Here is a 20,824-nt window from a genome sequence, read left to right as displayed (position 1 = left end):
ACCAAAAAGCCAGAGTTCAAAGAAGTCCTTACTAGTTTCAATCTAAACTCAATGCCTTTAGGCTATTCTATGGGATGGGAAATAGCTAAGTATCACCTCCACATTGCACTGGTGTAACAGCTTGCTGCCTTCATCACAGCTAGCTCTGCTCAGGGAACCCAGGATGCAAAATGTTAAACAAGCTATTTTAAATGAAATTGGAGGGCTCTTTAAAAACCTTTTTTCTGTGTGCAGGACCACTGTGTTGTGTGTGTGCAACAGGTGAAGAGATTCATATCACTGAAATGGAAAGAAATATCTCTAATTGTTGTGGCTTGAAAACACAAGTGGCATATGAGAGTATTAGAAACCAGTGATTTGAAAACAGAAAGGGGAAGCAGAAACTTGTGCATTCACATGACTCTCTGGCTTTGTGACCATGAGGAAAGCAATGCTGGACAATTGAGTCCAGCTTCCACTGAAAGACCATGGAAAGGCATCTTTATTACACATTTTCAACTTTCAAAGGCTTACTTTAACCTGCATGGACTGAATAGTCCCACTACAGGCAATAGCCCAACTCCTGTGCATAAACCAAGTGCACAAATACATTTTCATGGGAGCTGCATCAAACCTTCATTCTTTTTCCTATTCTTCTCAATGCCTCTCCTCCTAAAAAACCACCACCCCAACAGTAAAATGAGAACAGTAAAACACATTTCAGCAGGGTACATGAGGACGATCTTAAAATGATTTTTACCTTTTCTCCTTTAAACTCCCAACAAAATCTTTCTGTATTTTGCTTTTTCATTTCTTAAAAGCAATTTGTTTCTTTCCCAGACCTTTTCAGCTCAGCACCCTGGAATATTTCCACCTTCCTCAGAACTGATGTGCGCTACATCAGCCCAGAGGTGTCTGCTAGCAACAAAATCCCTTACATTGTTGTACTAAATTGCCTGTTTAATCCACTGATATCCAAAAATTTTTGCCTCTGCTAATATTCAAGCACAGCAGTGGCCCGTTGCATTATTTGAAATGAACCTGCTTTAAAATAGAAGAGTGAAAATGAGTGATGGCTGGACTTCTGATCTTTTGTGAGATACTATGTCAAAAGGAATTTAAAACCAAGCCTCCTCTAACCATCAGTTTGGTAGAGGCACTTTCAATCTGAAGCTCTCCTTGGGCTTGGAATAATAAAGGCTTTACCTATAGCAGGGCTGTAGGGTGGTTAATTATTTGTACAAGAGCAGTACCTCCAGTCCTCAGAAGACAGGTCCCTTTGTTCTAGACACTGAGCAAACACATAGAGAGGGTTGACCCTGTCCTGAGGAATCTGTGGTCTAAATATACAAGTGAACTGAGTGCAGGAGAGGGGGCAACAGATTTGGTCAAACAGGTGAAATGACTCGCCCTGAGTTCACACTGTAGATTAATGCTGATGCCAGGCACAGTGCTTCTGCCTCTTGAATCCCAACCCAGTCCCCCAACTAGGACCTCCTGCTTTTGTTCACCAACTAAACCTCCTGCACTCCCATGAATCTTTCTTTTTGAAAACTTGCACGGTTTTCGGCCTCTGCTGTAGGCTGGGGCAGGGTGAATTTTCATCACCACCTTCAGCTGGGAAGCCCCCTATTTTTCCTCCTCTCCTATTCATTGGCTTCCTACCTTCTATGTCTGGCATCCCCCTGGTAGGCTGGGGAAGCTGAGCCAGCTAACATTTTTAGATGACTTTTTTTACCTGACCTTTATTTTTTTAGGCAGGAATGAAGATCCAGGTCTAACTTACACCAGTCTTGAAAGACAAACTGCTATTGAGCTGCTCTAAGGAAGAGACTTCTTTTGCAGCCTCAGATGCCTTTATTTCAACACAGTTCTCAAAAATGGTGTAGAAAATTATTAAGTCAAGGCTTGGCCTACCTTACAGTTTCCTTTGCTCCCCTTCAAGCTATTTACAAACACTTCTTACCCACTTAAAAAAACTTGGTCTGGACAGTTTGGATGAATAGCAGACACCGGTAGAAAAGGTTTCAGCAGAGATAAACATTGACTGCAGACTGGTCCAGCACTGAATTGTTCAGCTCATCTTCCTGCTGCTGCTGTTCCACGATGTTCTGCAAAAGAAAGATGCTGAGGCACCTGCCTCCAGGAGATGTCATTGAGGTATGAAGTCCGAGCAGGGAAGATAATTCCAGTACTTCAAGCAGAGAGGTCAGACCTCTCTCTGATGAGCACCCGAGGATGGCTGGCTCCAGGCAGCTGTGTAGCAAATTTGGATGGCTTATTTTATGACATACTTTTCAACTGGAAAAATGGATCATCTTCTTTTTCTTAGGGTTTGAAATAGCAGGTCTCAGAGCTGGGTACCTTCTGAAAAGATCACCTGGACCCAGGTGAAGAATCACTGACCTCACAACTTGCCACCAGCCTTGAAAACCCGTATAATCCAGTTATTTCGAGGATTCTGGTAATGGTGACTTTCAGATGGTTATAGACAAACTGACAAGCACGGGAAATTATGTTTCACATTAAATGTTTGCTATGTCAGACTGTTATCACCAAGACTAGTTGCCAAACAGAGAATGGAGGTATGGTCTTGGGAACAAATAGGTAAGAATGCATAGACCTGGCTGCTTTCAGCTAGGGCTATGTGACTTACCTTTCTCTCCAAAGTCATCCCAGATGATAAAGTCCTGATTTTCTAATAAAGAATCAGCAGAAGGTTTATAGTCCCACATTGCGAATGAGGCATCAGTACACTGTGCAGTGAGCTGAGAGAAAAAAAGAGAAGGCAGCAGCTTTCCTGTATGTATCAAGTGTCTGGATTTTAGAATAACGAAAAGACATAGCACTCTTGTCTTGTATTTTATTAGGAAATCAACAGGCTGATTGATAACCTAAAATTACATAGTGAATCTCATTTAAAAAATATTCAAAATCATGAGAATAATTTTGATTTCTATGAAAACATAATGCCCAGATACATTTGCTCTTTATGCCTGTAAATTTCTACACCCTTAACATTTATCTACTGTACAGCTGAGAGACTGGATAATTATAACAGAATCTGTAAAGTTAAATACAGGATACTTTCTCTGCAGCCCAAGTGAAAGAGATGAAATGTTGAAAATAAAGGCCCAAAATGCAAGCAGCACTGTGAGAAGGTTCCCTGTGATCTCAGTCATTAGGTGTCAATATTTCAGATTGCTCAGAGTTATTAAAGACTGGTAATATTAACTGCTTGCCAAGTTATGAGGCTTTAGGAATCAGTTTTCCAGAAGAAGAAGAGAGACCACTGTGGGGCAGAGGCTCTGCAGTGAAAGGAATAAGGTGTACTGGATGTGTACGATGCTCAAAGTGTGAGAGCTGGTAAATTTATCTACATGTCTCTCTTTTTGCCAGCCGTGTGAGCTACCATCGTCACCATATTGGATTAAATAGCTTTTCCTGACACTCTGTCAGCTTTGAAAACTTTTCATGTTCAAAGAAGGGCTGATACAATTCAGGTGCTGGCTATCTGCATGACCTGAATTTCAACCATAGTAATCACAGCCCAACTCCTGCTCACACTGTGTATGTGAAAAATCACCCTGAGCCAACATTGTTGGTTTCACTGCAGCTAAATGAAATGTTGGTTTCATTGCATGTGGGGTAATGTGGTTCAGCCCCGTGGGTAGTAGCTGAGACCCTCGGTTCTCTAAATAAAGAGCTGGCACTTCTCAATACCAAATGACTTTTGTAGGGAGTTGGATTTGTAAGACATTATTGAGGAAACCGTTCAAATTATCATATACGTTGTGTGGGTGAGAGATGCTCCCCTGAACTGGGGCCTTGATTCCTGAGAGGATTATGGATGTTCTGTAAGTGGCCAGCTCAAACACTTGACCAGTGAAGCCCCGTCACTTCAGCCTTGTGTATTATTCTTGGCCTCTGCAAGCTAAAAACTAGTAGATATAAGAAGTAGTGGCCCTTCTGTTTAAAATGCTGTGTCAAGACATGTACATTCAGACCACTGTGTTTTCTATTTATACATAAATTCTTTGGCAACAATCTTCCAGAAAGCACAATAATTTTTCCTATGTAATACTTCATTGTCTCCCCATGAAAAACTGTTATCTTAGAAAATCTGTATCACTTTTCACTATAAATAGTATTGTTTCAGATTAAGGATTAGTTCCTCCCTGAAGAAAAACAGATTTTAAAAATCTTGCCATTATTTGATAGCTCTTTATGTAGTAACATTAAAATAAAACAGAAAAAGAAAATTATTCAGTATGTGGTTTGTTATTGTCTAGAATATTAGTGTGTGTTTATACAATAAAAACAACATAAGTTATCCTAGTTTGTTTTAAAAACCTTAGTAGTAGAAATATATTGCTATCTGCAGATTCATAAAGACAATGCACTTTTTCCATCCAAGTTCAAGTATTATTAGAATATTATTATTGCTATTATTATTATTATTATTAAAGGAGCTCTAAATCCTTGCCATTTTGCCTGTCTTCACATCATTTTGGTCTTTCTGAGAAATAACAAGCTGTGACCATTTGTTCATGAACACAACAAAGGTGGAGCTTCCAGAAGTTTTGCCTGGTAGAAGGCAGCCTGGCAATCCTTTGGTTACTATGAGCAACTCTAGAAGAGTGTATTTGAGACTAGTGGTACAGATACAGTAGTTGTGTGCTTTCTCGGTTGGCTAATGGACCTCATTTCTTCCAGGTTCTCAACATTCAGTAGCATTTAAAGAAGAAAGGCAGAAGAACCCAGCCCAAGCTTATAGCACATCAGGATATATCATCTTCATTTCTTCTTGGTACTGTCAGTTGCTCATAGGTCGGCAGGGTGTTGTTAGGGAGGAAAAGATCCGGGTTGACATTGTTGCCTCTCTGACATGATCTGCTGTTCCCTTGATCTCCCTGCAGACGGGAAACCAGATGATGCAGCATATCTGTAATGAGGTTCAGTTTCTGGTCCATTTGTGTAACCTACAAAGGCAAAAGGGAGCTTTGTCTAGTAGTAGCATGTGAGAAAATTGCAACAAACCAGGTGACACACATGGAATATTAAAATGACAGTTCTTAATTAGGGACACAACAACCTCTATGAAGATAACATGGATTTGCAGTTCATCAAACAGATCAGTAGAAATTTAATGCAATAGGTCAGAGTTGGATGAGGACAGGCTTGTTAATACTCACCTTTGGTATGTGCTTTTATGCTCATTTTATACCTGGATGAACACATGACAAATGAGCTTTTAAAGAGATGTGCTGTAATAGAGAATTAAGTTCCAGAACTGAGTTTCTGTGGGGTTTTTTTTGGTTATTATTGTGTCCATATTGTTTTTTGGAAAACAAGACAAACTTCTAGCATGCTGATATGCCGTAATTATATCAATACGCTTTAGTAAATAACTGGTTGATTTGCAGTGATCTAATCAACTCTAAATTGGGACTTTGTTACATTTGGGCCCAATTCCCAGCTCAGGCCACAAAGTGCCCACAGGTATTTTTGCTGCTGTGAACATACAGGAGCTGGAGTCCATGGCAAGGGCTGGGAGCAGGGCTTGATTCAGTTTCATGCTCTCACTGTGTTATGATCAATTACATGATACCCAGAAAGACAGAAACTAAGAATTCTAAGATGGTTGAAAACTAATTTCTTAACTGGGGGACTCCAGGTGTTCAGCCTGAATCCATAATGCTCTTTTTCTTCTGCCTTTAGACAGAACCACCTTAAATTATTTAATTCCATTATTTTATTTTTCCCTGCTCTTTCTTCTAATCTTTAGGAAAAAAGGTAATGAAAAATAAGACACCTAAGAGAAGTTAGGTTCTGGACACTACTGGGCGTACATTTGCAGCACTCATAGGAAAATGAAGAATTAAATGATTCCAGGAGTACAACAGATCCAGTCTCTGGTTTCTTACATCTCCCAATCAAGAAGTAACCTGTATCACTGGCATGGTCTGTTAGGTTGAGTTGGCAAAATGCCAACTGCCCAACACAGAGAGAAAGGGGTGTCGTCCCTCCCCCCCCCCCAACCAAGGGAAAAGGAGGGAGGAAAAAAACCCAGAACCCTAAGTAGAAATCTTCTTATATTATACAAAAGAAAGACAATTAAAACCAGAATACATATATATACAAGTGTGAGGGAAAAAAACCCAAAATAACAACAATAGCTACTGAGTCACCCAACCAAATAATATAGATTCCAACCACCCAAACCCCACAAAACCTCCCAAAAACTCTTCCAGAGAAACCTCCCAGCAAGAGAGGAGAAAATTAAGAAGAAAATGTTCACCTCCCTAGATAAAATAGCGCAGATGGCGGCAAGGCCTAATCTCGGTAGAGATAGGGCAGTGTGTCCTCACAGGTCTAAGGCAAAGACCAAAAGAGACAGAAGCTCCACCTCCCTCTCTTTTTATACTTCTTGATGATGTCAGATGATACAAAATACCTCTTTGGTTGCTTAAGTCAGGTGATGCTTCTAATCTATGTCACATCGTTTGGGCCTGCTGAATTGAGGCCTAGCTAAGGCCTAGCTGAAACTAAAGTCAAAACTATCACACATGAGGAGCCTTCTCTCTGTGCTGACTTCAATGTACTAAGCAAGATACCCCAAGGGGAAGATAGGCACTTCCAGCTTCAAAGTTGTGCCCACTCTCAGACTCTTGGCATGGCAAAAACATTGAAACTGGGCAGTAAGATTCTGTCTTCTGGCCTCCTACTCCCTTCTGTAAGCCTAAAAAGAAAGCCTTGATTTTGCCATTGCAGACTCTGACCCACAGATCCACAGGGATTCTAAAATATAAGTAAATTCTAGGCAAAAAGACATAGTACATTTTAAAAAGGAAAAAGAAAGCAAGAAGAAAAAAACATGATAGGAATAAATATTTGCTAGAAAGTAGTGAAAGGAGCATAAAACTGCCAGAGAGAGCATGAGTGGGAGCAATTTATATGTGCCTGGCTGTCATCCAAGTATCCCACAGGACAGCAAAAGACAGTAAGGCTGAGTAGAACATCAACAAACCTGAAGGATTTCAGCAGAGACTAAAATGTTTTTCCACCACAGAGAAAATTCTGGTTTTTTTTCAAACGCTTTGTACAACTGGTAAGGAAGCAGATACAGTGATTTAAAAAGATGAGGTGCCAGAGATTTATACTTTGCAGCTGGTTTTGAAAACATTTGGCAAAGCACCCTAGATGGTACATGAAACACTAGTAATTCTGGATGAAAATGGCTGTTGAAAGACGAGATCCTACGAAATGAGGAAGCTGAAGAACACATAAGTTCAAGATTTCTAGAAGGAAATACAGATGGAAAACTGAGCAGATCATCAGGTTTTCATTTCATCACTATTTGTTCACTCCCTTAAAAAAAGACACATTTTTCCCAAATGGTGCACATCACAGATGGCAAACTCGTGATGGTCCAAGTGTGTACAAATCAGTGCAAGTGAAGTCTGCAAAAATACCTCATTCCTGCATCCCCTACTTCCCAGGTATCATTTGTGACCTGAGACAGCTGTACTGGAAGGACTGCAGATAAACAGCTATCTTCAGAGTCTGAAGGACAAATTCTTCTTCTACAAGGAATGTCTTTTTGCCAATTATTCTAAATGAACTAGGGGATTTTTATATGTATGTATTTCTTAATTTGTGATTCCAGGCTTGGATAACCAGAGGAAACACAAACTGGAGACATATCTGGAAAATGTGCATTTATGAAACTCTTGCAGTGATGAGCTATTGAACATGACAGTAGGTTGGACTGAGATCTGGATAGTCCTTCAACAGCTGTGCATCCTGGTGATGAAGTACTGGAGAGAAGTGAGAAGTGAAAATTCTTGCTGGGAAATAAATTCCCAGAGATAATTGTCTAATTTTTTCTAGGGAATAAGGTCTGGCTGCTGCAGCTGTGGAGTGCAGGAGGCCCACAGAAGCAGAGGCAGAAGCTAATTGGTATTGAGCTGAGCCATATGAGACTAAAAGTTAAGACCTTCACCTTCCATTTTCCTGCTTGTTGGGGTAGGGCTCTAAAGCCACAAAGGTTTTGTAGAGGGAGGTCCAGAAAGTTGGTTGTGTTTAATTGTTGTTTAATCAGTCTGGCTTTCCAATAAAACCAGCCATTTCCCTGGGGGTTCTGTGCCCGTGAAGTGCTTGCTCCAAGACACGCTGATGTCAGTGGTAGGTTTTGGCAATCACAGACTCCCAGTGACTTCAGTAGGCTCTGTATCAATCTTGGACTGAATCATCAGTCCCAAATAGTAACATATTCTTTGGAAATTGCAAGAGAAGGATCAGTCTGGATTTCTGTAAATTAATCTTCTCATGCTTCTCAAGGCTGCATCACAGAAGATGACATTTGCAAATGAGACAGCAGTGGGACGATGAGCACCCATCCTTGGTTCTGTCAAAGGGCTATCTGCTTAAAGTATGAGATATTTTAAAAAGAGAAGTAAAAGCCACCAGAAGGCAACTTCTACTGTCAACGCAGGCGTCTGATGTACAAGAATAAGAGACTTATTGGTGAACAGCCTTGCTCAGTCTGCGTGTTGTCATCCAAACACACATCCTGAAATACACCATTCATTTGGTTGCTGCAGAGAGAATTATACTCACTAGAAAAATGTCAGCAATACTCTTTTTATTAAACTAGCTTTATGCACTTAGCATGGAGAAGTGTATCATCTCCCCTGAATCATGCTTTCAAACACATTTACTTGATTAGAAATTAGCCACGAAGCCAGAACGAATAAAAGCAAAGAAAACAGAAAAACTGCTGATGTTGCTCTAATCTTAACTGCTTTGAACAACTCTGATCTCTGTACTCAAAACAGCAAACATTGTTAATTACATAGAAAAATAATTCAGACTGATTTGTTTCCTTTAGGAAAAACTAAATAAGCTCTTTGTAGCTGATTTATGTTTCATTAGAAGCATGATGTTTGGATGATAAAATTCTTTATATGCAAATAATTTTCTTTGTATTTCATAGTTGTTGGGGAGAGGAAGCAGTGTTTGAAACTTCAGAAATTACACATCACAGTTATTCCTAAGTCTTACTGAAATCTTGTATAATACAAGATTTTTTCATCCTCCAAGATAAGTTGGGTTTTTTTAAAGAAAAAAAAGATTCAAGGATCACAGATTGAGTACAGATGGGGAGAAGCCAATTTAAACAAGCTTTGAATTGAACTCTTAGAAATTATAAAATACCATCCATGCAATGCACTGAGAATAAAACCCCCAAACCCCTGAATCAAATAGCTCTTCACAAAGGCTGAAAGCACACAAATCTTAAATGGCATATCATGAAGAAATGTAGCTATGTCACAGAACAGATTTTTCCTCTTCCTGAAATGCCACAGCGGCACGTGACTAACGACACCATGTGCAAAAGACTACTGATGATGATGTAGTTGCTATGAATCACAAATTCCTCTTAGGTCATGTTTTCAGGAGCAGCAGTCCTCTACAACTGGATATAAATCATAGAATCATAGAATGTCCTGGGTTGGAAGGGACCTTAAAGATCATCTAGTTCCAATCCCTGCTGTGGGCAGGGACACCTTTCACAAGACCAAGTTGCTCAAAGACCCATCCAGCCTGGTCTTGAACACTGCCAGGAATGGGGCAGCCACAAGTTCTCTGGGCAACCTGTCCCAGTGCCTCACCACCCACACAGTACAGCATTTCTTCCCCAATATCTAAACTACACCTAATTTCAGTGTGAAGCCATTCCCCCTTGTCTTATTACTATATGTTGTTATAATAGTCTCTCTCCATCTTTCTTGTAGTTCCCTTAAGGTACCGGAAGGCTGGCCTTAGGTCACCCTGAAGACGTCTCTTTTCCAGGCCAAACAATCCCAATTCTCTTAGCCTTAGTGACATGTTTTTTAAACGTATCGACTTTTATAAAGGTATCAAAGGTATTCCATGAGGTGCTACTGAACAAGACAGAGACAATTCTTGTTGAGAAAACAAAATAATTTATCAATTAAAATTATCTGTTTATCTATTATATTTACCTTATATTTTATTGATGAAGATCTGAGGAATTTTAATATTCCTCAGATCTTCACATTATATTAATTTTAAATGCCCTGTAACTTTAAGAACTTATAACAAGTTTGTGGCATGATTCAGAACATAATATGTAACAATGAATTTATTTCCTTGCTTTTAAAAATGAAACAAAAGAAAACAAACCCAAAACAGATCAAACCCAACCCAAGCCAAACCAAAATATAGAACCCTGAGTTGTTCCAGGAACAGCCAGAGAAAGGTCCCTTTTAAGCATTCCTGTAATAACTATAGGGCAGCACTTTGGAGACCTATTTCCAAAACTAATTTTAGGAATTTATCAGGAAGGGCCAAAGACAGAATTATGGAACTGAGTGAAACAGTATTTTCAGCCATAGTCGTTCAGGATAGTGGGGAAGCTGAAGGAAAAAAATTTCAGTTTGGCATAATTAGGCTACAAAGATCACAAATTAATTATAAGTTATTCCAAATATTACTCCATGATCTGGGGGGATCAAGGTTGATTATTGCCACTGATTAAAGCTGTCTCATATGCTCTCCATTCTCATTCTCAGAGACTTTAAAAGTAAACATTATTAAAGGTAAAAATCATAGTCCCTCTGGACAGAATGGTAGTTTTAACTACCTATGTTCTTAACATGGTTGACTGATTGAACAGATTATTTGTCCTTAATCATGAGAATTTTTATCAGCACATTGCTCAGTGGCTTCAGGGGGACTGTCCTTGTTCTCAGTAAAGAAAGCCAGGAGTGAAGCTGCTAAAGAAAAAGAGGGAAACTGGAACACAAGCAACATTTGGTTGAATGAAAATTAAACTCCCAAGTCTGCTAGCCTGACTTCTCTTGAGTAGCATTCATTCCTGATGCTGCAGCTTTTTAGCCCAAAGTGAACTAACTTTTTAAGGCATTTTAAAAAATAACTGAAGATGACTGGGGAAACCTTCACATATTTATCACTCCTGGTGCTCTGTGACCTGTTAATTAAGGAGGACTCTATTGCTCTGCAGTGTAGCCAATTTCTAGTGAAAAAAATGATGCTTTCTTTATGCATCTGGCAACGTTGTATAGAATCCCAAATGTGTTCGCTATTCAATACTACACTCAGTAATAAGCTAGCTTTATATTTCAGAAAAACACACAAAAAAGTCCTTTCACAAAATAATCCACAGGCACACTAATGACTCAGCCAAAGAAAAGATGAAAGGAAAGAAATATTCCAGAACTCAGGATACCTGTTAATGGCAATGTTAGGAATGAAGGAATGCATCAGTATCCAGCAGTACTGAAGAACAGTGAGCCTGTTCTGCAAGAAAAGGTGGTTACAAATCACATTTGTCTTTGGTGGGATTTTTTCTATTTGTTCTCCAGAATATTTGAGGAAGCTTTAGGGAGCAGCTTCCTTGGCTCCTCTTCTTGCTAAGTTTCTACACCTTGGTATCTCAGTATCTCTAAAAGTCAGTGCTTTAGTTTTGAGAGGTCTGTTGGCAGGAACAGGTATGATGTTAGGAGTGGCCTTCTAGAGGAGCTCAGGGATAGGTATGGGAATATTCACAGGGGAATTTATTTTAAATTTTTCTCTATAACACTATAATAGTGGCAGGAGAGACCAACAATTTTGGTATTATTAAAGGAAACTTCTTTCTTCAGGTGTTTGATTCTTCAAAAATCATGGAATTTGTCTCCCTTCCATTTGCAATATCCAAGATCCCAGATTCTTGCAAAACCCCTTATCAGAACTTCTGTCTTTGATGCGTTTATTTTGTTGCCAGAGAGTAGGCAGCAGTTTTGCTGGAGGTTATATACCCATCACTGAGGTGTTTACAGGAGAATGTAATCTGCATGAAGGAAGATTTATTCTCCAGACTGTCTGTGCTTTCTCTTGAGAGTTGGCCAAAGAAACAAGTATGTGTGCGGTGTCCAGGGGAAGGATAGAAGAAGTGGAGCCAGTAAGAAAACAGTCTACTATAAGATTGTTCATTGCTATGAAAACATAAACATGGGGCTTCTGAGGAACAAAATTAACAGGTTTTGGGGGTTTCATGGACAAGCCTCTTTCTAGTAAATGAAAATATTAAATGAACAGTGTAACCACTCTCTTAACTGACAAACAAAATGAATTACTTTCAGACAAAAAGCATCTTTGGAAAGAAAGGTACTTGCTCCGAGTCCTAGGATCAGTTTTTTTGCATAAAGCTATCAGTGACAATCTCTGGTTTGAGATACTAAAAATTTTTCTATTTTTTCAATAAACTGAGACTGTTGCTGCTCTCATCTTGCTCTGTATTTTCACAATAAAATATTTCTCTTACACTTCCTAAAAGTGTAAAAAAGCACAGGTCTTTTGTAGTAGTAGCTCTTGAATGCCTGCTGAGAGTTCACCATTGATCAGGGTGTGCTTCCTTAAAGTTTCTGGAAATACAACATCTCTGGTTAACTATTCACTCAACTCCATTTCTTTCATGCAGATTTGCATGATTCTTAGAAGAGTGTAGATTACAACCATAATGTCATTTTTCAGATTAGGCATCTCCCCTGAATTCTATTTGAAACTGACGGTAGTAAGAAGCTTGCGCTGATGGGTCAAAAACTAAAAAACTGATATGAAAAGGTCACTTCAGTAATATAGGATTAAATAAATAATACAATATAAAATACAGCATATATGTTACCAAACAGAATACTGGGAGCACATTCTCATAACTCCCTCTTCTCTGATACTGCCATTTTTTCCCTCCAGAGAAACAAGTGGCAACAACAGATGTGCTTATGTAAGAGAAAAATTCCTTTAAGATCTTAAATACTATGAGGAATAAGTAGAACTCAGAAGTTATAAACAAGTTGATTTGGTTTTTACAGGTCACCTTCATAAAATTATTAGTCTGTAACCTGCTGTTTGACTAATGCAAGCAAAGTAAGATGAATATAAACCTCTCTTCTAACCATGAGGTTAGTAGGATGCTGGCAAATGGGAGAATTAAGTTACAGGAGAGTGAAATACATTTGGTCATAGACTGTTACAGAGCAGAAGACCTCAAAAGATGTAAAGCTTTTGGGACAGTGCTTCTTTAAAGTGCTTTTTGTTTTTTAGTTTTCTGGGTTCAAACTGAAAAGGGGAAAATTTAGGTGAGGTATAGAAAAGAAATTATTTCCTGTGAGAGGTGTGAGGCCCTGAAACAGGTTGCCCAGAGAAGCTGTGGATGTTCCATCCCTGGCAGTGTTTGAGACCAGGCTGGATGGGGCATTGAGCAACGTGGTCTACTGCAAGGTTTCCCTGCCATGGCAGGGGGTTTGGTATTAGAAGATCTTTAAGGTCCCCTCCAATGCAAGCCACTCCATGATTCTAAGACTGTTTTAGAGTGTAGAGGATTCAGAAAAACCTGAGGGTAAAAAAAAGTTGGAAAGGGATGACCAAAAATACTAGTCAAGACAAATAAGGACCATGATGGATGTGGTTGGAGGAGAGGGTAAGAAGCAGTGACTGGAAACAGCTGCCACTTGAGGAGGGAGAGCAGAGAACCGTGGTCTCAGTTCAGCACTTCTGTTACTGTTATTAACAAATTGAAAAAATATTTGCCTTATTTAAAGCACCTAAACTGTTGGAAATCAGCTCTTCCTGAGAGCCTTTCTTTAGCTCTAGGTGTAGTTTTGGGCCACTAAGCCCCTCTGCTTGCTCATCACTCCCCAAGCTCTCAGGCCAGTCCTGCTGGCCTCACAGCATTCAGTGTATGCCCAGAAGTGTGCAGTGCTTGCAGATCTACCTGGCATCTAGAAGGCTATAGCCAAGCAATTAAAATTTGTGGCTGACTCTTGTTTTAGATAAATGAGACTTAAAACACATGGAAATTTTCAAGTCAGAACAGTGTCCAAAATCTACAGTCTTTGGCCCAGCACTGCCTCAGGATACAGCACTTTTTCCTCTAAAATATTACAAAGGTCAGATATTTATTTTTTTAACTCTTTCCTAAAAACTAGCAGGCTATCAGCAGACGAACAAAGAAGCTTGGAATGTTTTCCACTCCTTGCATGAAGTCAGGAAAGGGAAGCTGAGGGTCTTGTCTCTAAATATAACTTTCATCAGAAATTACTAAAGATGATAAAATCCGCCTGTCCTATTAACTGAATACTCTGATTTTTTTCAAGAATTTGCTTATCTTCATTTACTATAACCCTACCTTCAGGAAATAGTATCTCTTTGACCAGACAAAACTGTCTTCCTTCTCTATTTAAAAATAAGATATGAGTTGGCAAGAAGAGAGGGATTCTTTCTTCACAAGTGAATCAATGATACCAAAAGTATTAGAAGCTAATACGTCTGCAAAAATCACTAGATATCCATCTAGCACCTTCATCATAAAGAGCTTCCCAAATTTTGCTTAAATTGAAATCCAGTCTTATGGAGGATGTGAAACAGGCTTGAGAGAACAAGAACTGTAGGGGAAATAGAAACCAGGTTAAAAAGCCCCTTTGTGCAAGAGTTCGTATAGAGTTGTAGAATAAATGGTGGTCATGTGCAGGGCCAGCAGTCATACTTTGATAATCCCTGTGGGTCCCTTCCAAGTCAGGATATTCTATGATTCTATGATCAGTGCATCTTGTATCTGAAGCATAGTGTAAACCTGGATGCACCTATACAATAGAACACTACAGCACATAAGTACTGTTATTGTCAGCACAACATGGGGGAAAAAGTTAGTGGCCCACCTTCAGATACACTAAACATCCTCAACTTCAGCTTGGATGAGGGGCTATAACAAAACATAAAAATATTTTTCCCTGTCCTGGACGCATCTTCCAGTCTCAAAGAAAACTTCACAGAACTTTTCTGGTTTTTATTATTGAGACAGAAGGTTGGAAAACTGCTTTCTCATTCTTAGTTACATTCTTGTTCAGCAAAACTACTATGTTTGGTCTTCCTGGTTGAGCACCCTGGTACCTACCTGCAGAGGAAAGACAGACTTACTGTTTAGCTGACAAGCCCTTGTATTTCAGATGCTTCAGTTTCACAGATGTGAAGAAAACTCCCCGTGGTACTTGCCTCTGCAGGACTCTTTCTGCTGCCTTAATTGCAGCAGTACAGCCTCTAAATATCACTCCATATTTTCATTGTCAGGAGTTTGGCTATCAGACAACAGCTTTCTCCTAGCTGTAGATTGCTGCTCCCAATGTGGAACAGTGGCATATTTACAACACTTTAGGGTTAAAAAAAGAGAGTAGAAGACCCAACTGGCATAAAAATATGACCCGAACTCCTCTTCACAGCAAAATAAACCCCAGATCAACCCAATCCCCCCATCCCCCCACTCTATCCACCATGAAAAAAAACAAAAGTGACTAATCTTGACCTCTCTCCAAAGGAGAATGTTTTGCTTCTTGAAACCTTGGCTCTGGCTCTCGTATGATACTGGGACTATGACTAATGACCTCTTACCAGAGTACTGCTGATAATTTCACCATTGAGTAGATGTTCTCGTTCTGTATCATTATAGCATACACTTAAGTTGCCAAGATTTTATTTAAAAAAACCCCAAAGAATAAGATATACACTCATAATCCCCAGTGTTAGAGAAACATTTTTCAGTTTTAACTGTTAGGTTTTGCCTGACAATTTTCTCCCCTTCTTCCAAGTTGTTATTTTTCAGATGCCTGCTATGAAATTGTTCCCTTTTCCTTTCTTTCTCTCAAACACTTCCTAATTCAAAACAGATTAGAGACTGCTGCTCTTTTTAAAGCAAATATGCCTTGTATCATGTCAAGTTAGGTCAGCATTGCTTATGTTATGTTTCACACTTCACCCAAATGAGGCATCCATACTGCTTTTCAAAGGGAATAAAGCCAGACAAGGTGTGGTAGGTTTTATGGTTAGAATAGAAGATGAGGCACATCCACACTTTATGGATCTGATCTGCACTTTTTTGTTTAAAAAGTTAAAATTCAGGATAACTTCAATTATTTCTTAAAAAAAAGTTCTTCGGCCAGTTTCTATTTTTTTTTTGCATCCATACTCTACTCATTATTTATGATTTGACAGTTACTATATGGGCAAAAAAGGACATAAATGCTTTCATACCTAAAATGAGCTTAAAAATTTAATAACCATACAATGACTTCTGCAGTAATTGAAAATGGAAGAGTAAAAAGACTGAGGCAGAAAAAGAGAGAGAAGCAATTATAACAACAGTGAGTTTTGAGATTCCCTCAGGGCTGCTGGTAATTAAACTAACGGCAACATGAACCTCTGTTTGATGTGGTCATGAATTTGTTTTCAAAAGAAAAATCTTTAAAAAGATTCTTTCAAGAGAAATTTTTAGAGAACAAGCTCAGCATGAATAATTAGACCAGAAATACTTTGATAAATATTATTATGGAGAAGTCATTTATGGGCCATGGCATTGGAAGGTTAGAAATCCTGGTGATAAATAAGGTGGTGAGTCTGCACCCATTTTGAACACACAAAACCAGGGCTGTGTTCTTATACACTTGAGCCTGCTCCTCAGAAAGGAGGCGGCCTCTTGTTTTGCCATTGCATTAAGCTTTACAAAGACACAGATGCAAGACAGAAAATTTCAGTGGGAAAGCTCAGTGGAACGAAAGAAAACCACACACAATTCCAAAGGCACTTTTCATTCCCAGGGGCTGTACAGAGATCAGAGGTGAAATTTAGTGGTGATAAAAAGTCTGTGAGTCTGCGAGCCCACTCTACTCCCCTGGCCTTTCCAACCACCATTCAATTCTGCTGAAATCATCTCCTGGGAAATATCTCCTTCGGAATACTCTAAAAATAAAACCACTTCCATTTTGTAGAAATGTAAGCACCCAGCAAAACCCACTGAAATCCACAGAAGATGCAAGTGCTCTGGACCCTCTAAAATCAACTTGCCTTGGACATCCCCAAAACAGATTTCATTCATTTACTTACTTCTTCAAAAAGTGAAGGCAGATACAATCAATCACAAGCCAGCAAATAACGACTGAGCAAACTAGAATGTAATATATTTACCAGTGGAAACTCATGTTTAAAAGGAAAAGAAACTGCTTGTTGACTGTCATGGTATTATTCATAAAGGCAAGCTAGGAGATCTTATGGGTACCAGGAGCAAAGCTACAACAAAGGCAACCAATTGCTAATAAAGAAGGGTTTTCAGTCAAATTTCATGGGTCATACAAAGTCATTACCATGCCTGCAGGAGTTCAACAGCTCTGCCAGTTGAATTCAGGGGAAACGAAGTGATTATTTTGTTATGCATTTTGTAGTTTTGGACATTTTTCTTTGAATTTCAAGTTCTGAAGCCAACTAGCTATGCAAGAATAACATCTTCGATTTCCAGAGTCAACTTCTAACCAACATTATTGCAGAGGAAATCTTGAAACAGGTCTTCTGTGTACACCTATGTCTCAGAAATAAGATTTTAAGAACTCGGCTATCTGTTTCCTCTTTTTCTGCTTAAATACAATGTTATAGCTTTAAGCCAATTTCCTAACACTTTGGAGGCTTCATTCATTCTGAAACTTGAGACAGATCATTTGGCTGCTGCTGGTAACAAGTTCTGCATGGGTTAATTTTTCAAATTGCTTCCATTGCAGGTTTCCCTCTGGTTTTGAGTTAGTTAAAATACCAAGGCTCTTTTCCACAACATTTTAAGCTATAATGTCTTCAAATGTAAGCAAATGTTTCTGATAAAATAACATGTTTGAAAAATTTAATGGATGACAAAGATAAGAAAAAAATCCTTAGTGCTTTTCTTTGTCAGTAACTTCTTCTAGGAATATAGCCAGGCTGGGCATTTGTTTGGACTGGTAAACTGTGACTCAAAAGTGGATCTCTTGGCAGCATAAGAAACTGCTCAGTGGTGGAAGCAAAAGACTCACAGTCTTTCCTAGCTGATTATTAATCATTGTGACAGGCTTGAAGACTAAATGATCTGCCCAGCTCCAGATGTTAGCTGTGCATCTACCTCTTATTCTTCTGGTTCATAGGCAGTAGCCTGGATTGCTCCTTCTGAAGATAATGATTATCATTACTGTTCAAAACAAAAAGGGCTTTGTGCTTTGTAATATTATACTATCATAGAGGAGGCTACTACACAAGATCACATAGTACATATAGTTTAGACATGATGAAATGCTGGAAGATCCTTCAGGCAGACATGGTGACAGTCTTGCACATAAAGCTTTGTGACATTTCCCTTCTCCATTCCCACCTCCTATCAGAGCCGTTATCAATTGCACAAAGGCGGAGCATGAATATGTTCCCATCAAGTCCCTGCCATTATGGGCTGCACTAACCCCTGTTAAATCAGTAACAAAATATAGCTTCTCTTTGATGGGAGGCAGCATTTGTTACACAGCACAGGGTTAACATTCCACAGCATTTACAGAAAGGAACAAAAAGCAGTGATGTAATGAAAGCAGAGGAGAATACCATGGTGGCAGAAAGAAGCTACTGAACCCTGTCTGAGACAGCCAAAGAATGCTATGGGATCTTCAATGGCTGCAAGTAATGAGAGAGATCACTTCAATTGTCATCTAAAGGATGGTCCTCTACAGAGGGACCAAGTTTGTCTTTGGCATCAGTGAGGAAGGACTTCATTGAGAGTGGAACTTCAGGAAGAGAATGCCAGAGAATCAGCACCCTGCATGTGAAACTGCTGCTCCTGGAGATTCGTCATCTGTGTTCACAGAGGCCAGCCGTGTGTACTGCTACACAAACTGGTTTAGATGCAGGCATTTCTTATTTTCCCTTTGCATATTTTCTTTGAATGAGAGAAAGAGGTTACCATGGAGTTATTTATTTTCTTTCTTCTGCTAATCTCTTTTGTAAAATGGTACTGTTTCCACTGTCCAACAGAGAGAGTAATCAGCTACTCTGGAAAAATTGATTCACCTTTAATTACTCAACCTTGGAAAAAAGGTTGTCAGATAGTACCTACTAAGGACTTTACAGACTATAATGCTAACATAATTCAAAATCAATTGAAGAATTTTTTTCATCCATTTGCATGGATGGCTTTATATGATTTGACTAACAACTTTAACACATCTACTCTGAAATGTGAAAAGGCTTTAATTCAGTCTCAAGCATCACAGCTTCTTTCAGGTGTAAGTTGCTCCAGTTTATAGTACCTGCATTGTTGATTTATATATTCATAGAATTATAGAATGTCCTGAGTTGGAAGGGACCATAGAGATCACTTAGTTCCAATCCACTGCCATGGGCAGAGGCACCTTTCACTAGACCAGGTTGCTCAGAGACCCATCAAGCCTGGCCTTGAACCCTTCCAGGGATGGGGCATCCACAGCTTCCCTGTGCAACCTGTTTCAGCATCTCACCACTCTCACAGTAATGAATTTCTTCTTAATATCTAATACAAACATACTCTCTTTCAGTTTGAAGCCACTTGCCCCCGCCCCTCAATCCTGTCACTACACGCCCTTATAAAAAGTCTCTCTATATCTTTCTTGTAGGCTCCTTCAGGTACTGGAAGGTTTCAATTAGGTATCCCCTAAGCCTACTCTTTTCCAAGCTAAACTAACCCAATTCTCTCAAGTCCTTCCTCATAGGAGAGGTGCTCCATCCCTTCAGTCATTTTGCTGGCCTCCTCTGGACTTGCTCCAAGAGGTCAATGTCCTTCCTGTGTTGGGAATCCCAGAGTACTCCAGGTAGGGTCTCATGAAAGTGGAGTAGAGGGGCAGAATCATCTCCCTTGCCCTGCTGGCCACGCTACTTTTGATGCAGTCCAGGATACAATTGGTTTTCTGGGCTGCAAGCACATATTGCCAGCTCATGCCCAGCCTCTCGTTCCCCAGCACGCCGAAGTCCTTCTCATCAGGGCTGCTCTTGATCTGTTCGTCCCCCAGCCTGTACTGATATCACCAACAGTTTTTTCAAATCAAGAAATAATTTTCTCAAACTATATCTAAGATAAATACAGAACAGCAGTGGGAATAAAAAATATAGAAATACCAAGTGTTTCTGTTCTCATTTTTGACCTCCAAGCCTCAAAATGCTTTAGCATATCCACTACTTACAGCTGAGGAGATGGAAACAACAGAAAGTGAAATGAATGTGCCTCAAGTCCTGCAGAAAATGTCTGAGTCAGGAACTGCACCCACACCACATGGAAACCCCACAATAACCTCACCAATGCATCTTTCTATATGGGACATGAAAGGTCATAATGACACAAGTGTCTGACACAGCCTTTTAAAAGCTAATTTACAGAGAGGACAGAGAATGTCTGGTTGCACCTACTGCTCTCTGGCTTAACCAGTACTCACAGTGTACATGTTCAAGTGAGTTGACCATGTGTAACCAGCTCTGATATGCATTACTTATATAACAGTTATACTGACTTAAAAACTAATACATTCACAGCCTGCAGATGATGTGCAAACAGACAGACACATCATCACAAATATAACTTTATCTTGATTCTTTGTCTTTTTTCCCCTGCTGCTGCACAACAGAGAATCTAGTACAATAGCAAAATAAGCCCCTGTCTAAAGCATAAGCTTGTTTAAATCACAATGTTTCTCCAGTACAACTGACACATAGAAATAAGTGTCTTTTTCCAGGGAATCATTTCTATGTGAGTATTTCGCATGGATCAAACATTGTCAAACTTGTTTAAACGCAGTGCTGCAAGATGCTCAACACTTCCCTTATGCTCTGAGTGGTCTCGACTCCTGTGAGATTTTCACTGAGGAAGATTCATGTATTTGGATAGAAGTATATGTGAAACACAGTCTATAACATTGCTTAATCCTGAAAGCACAATACAAGAGGTCAAAATAAGGTTTCT

General features: G+C 39.4%; 1 protein-coding gene across 4 annotated transcripts in view; it reads right to left on the bottom strand.

Moving 5' to 3' along the window:
* Positions 1–2,828: 2,828 nt before the first annotated feature.
* Positions 2,829–20,824, bottom strand: part of KCNQ1 (potassium voltage-gated channel subfamily Q member 1) — a 345,282-nt gene continuing 327,286 nt past the window's right edge. For all 4 annotated transcript variants that reach the window (XM_071559495.1, XM_071559496.1, XM_071559497.1 and 1 more), the window contains one exon: positions 2,829–4,961. In XM_071559495.1, coding sequence (XP_071415596.1) covers positions 4,761–4,961 — 201 coding nt within the window. In that variant the 3' untranslated portion in view covers positions 2,829–4,760. The remainder of the gene's footprint in view (positions 4,962–20,824) is intronic.

Source organism: Pithys albifrons, chromosome 6 (assembly GCF_047495875.1).
Source record: "Pithys albifrons albifrons isolate INPA30051 chromosome 6, PitAlb_v1, whole genome shotgun sequence".
Lineage (NCBI taxonomy): Eukaryota > Metazoa > Chordata > Aves > Passeriformes > Thamnophilidae > Pithys > Pithys albifrons.
The sequence above is the reverse complement of the archived record's forward strand: the minus strand, read 5'-3'. Positions and strand labels throughout refer to the sequence as shown.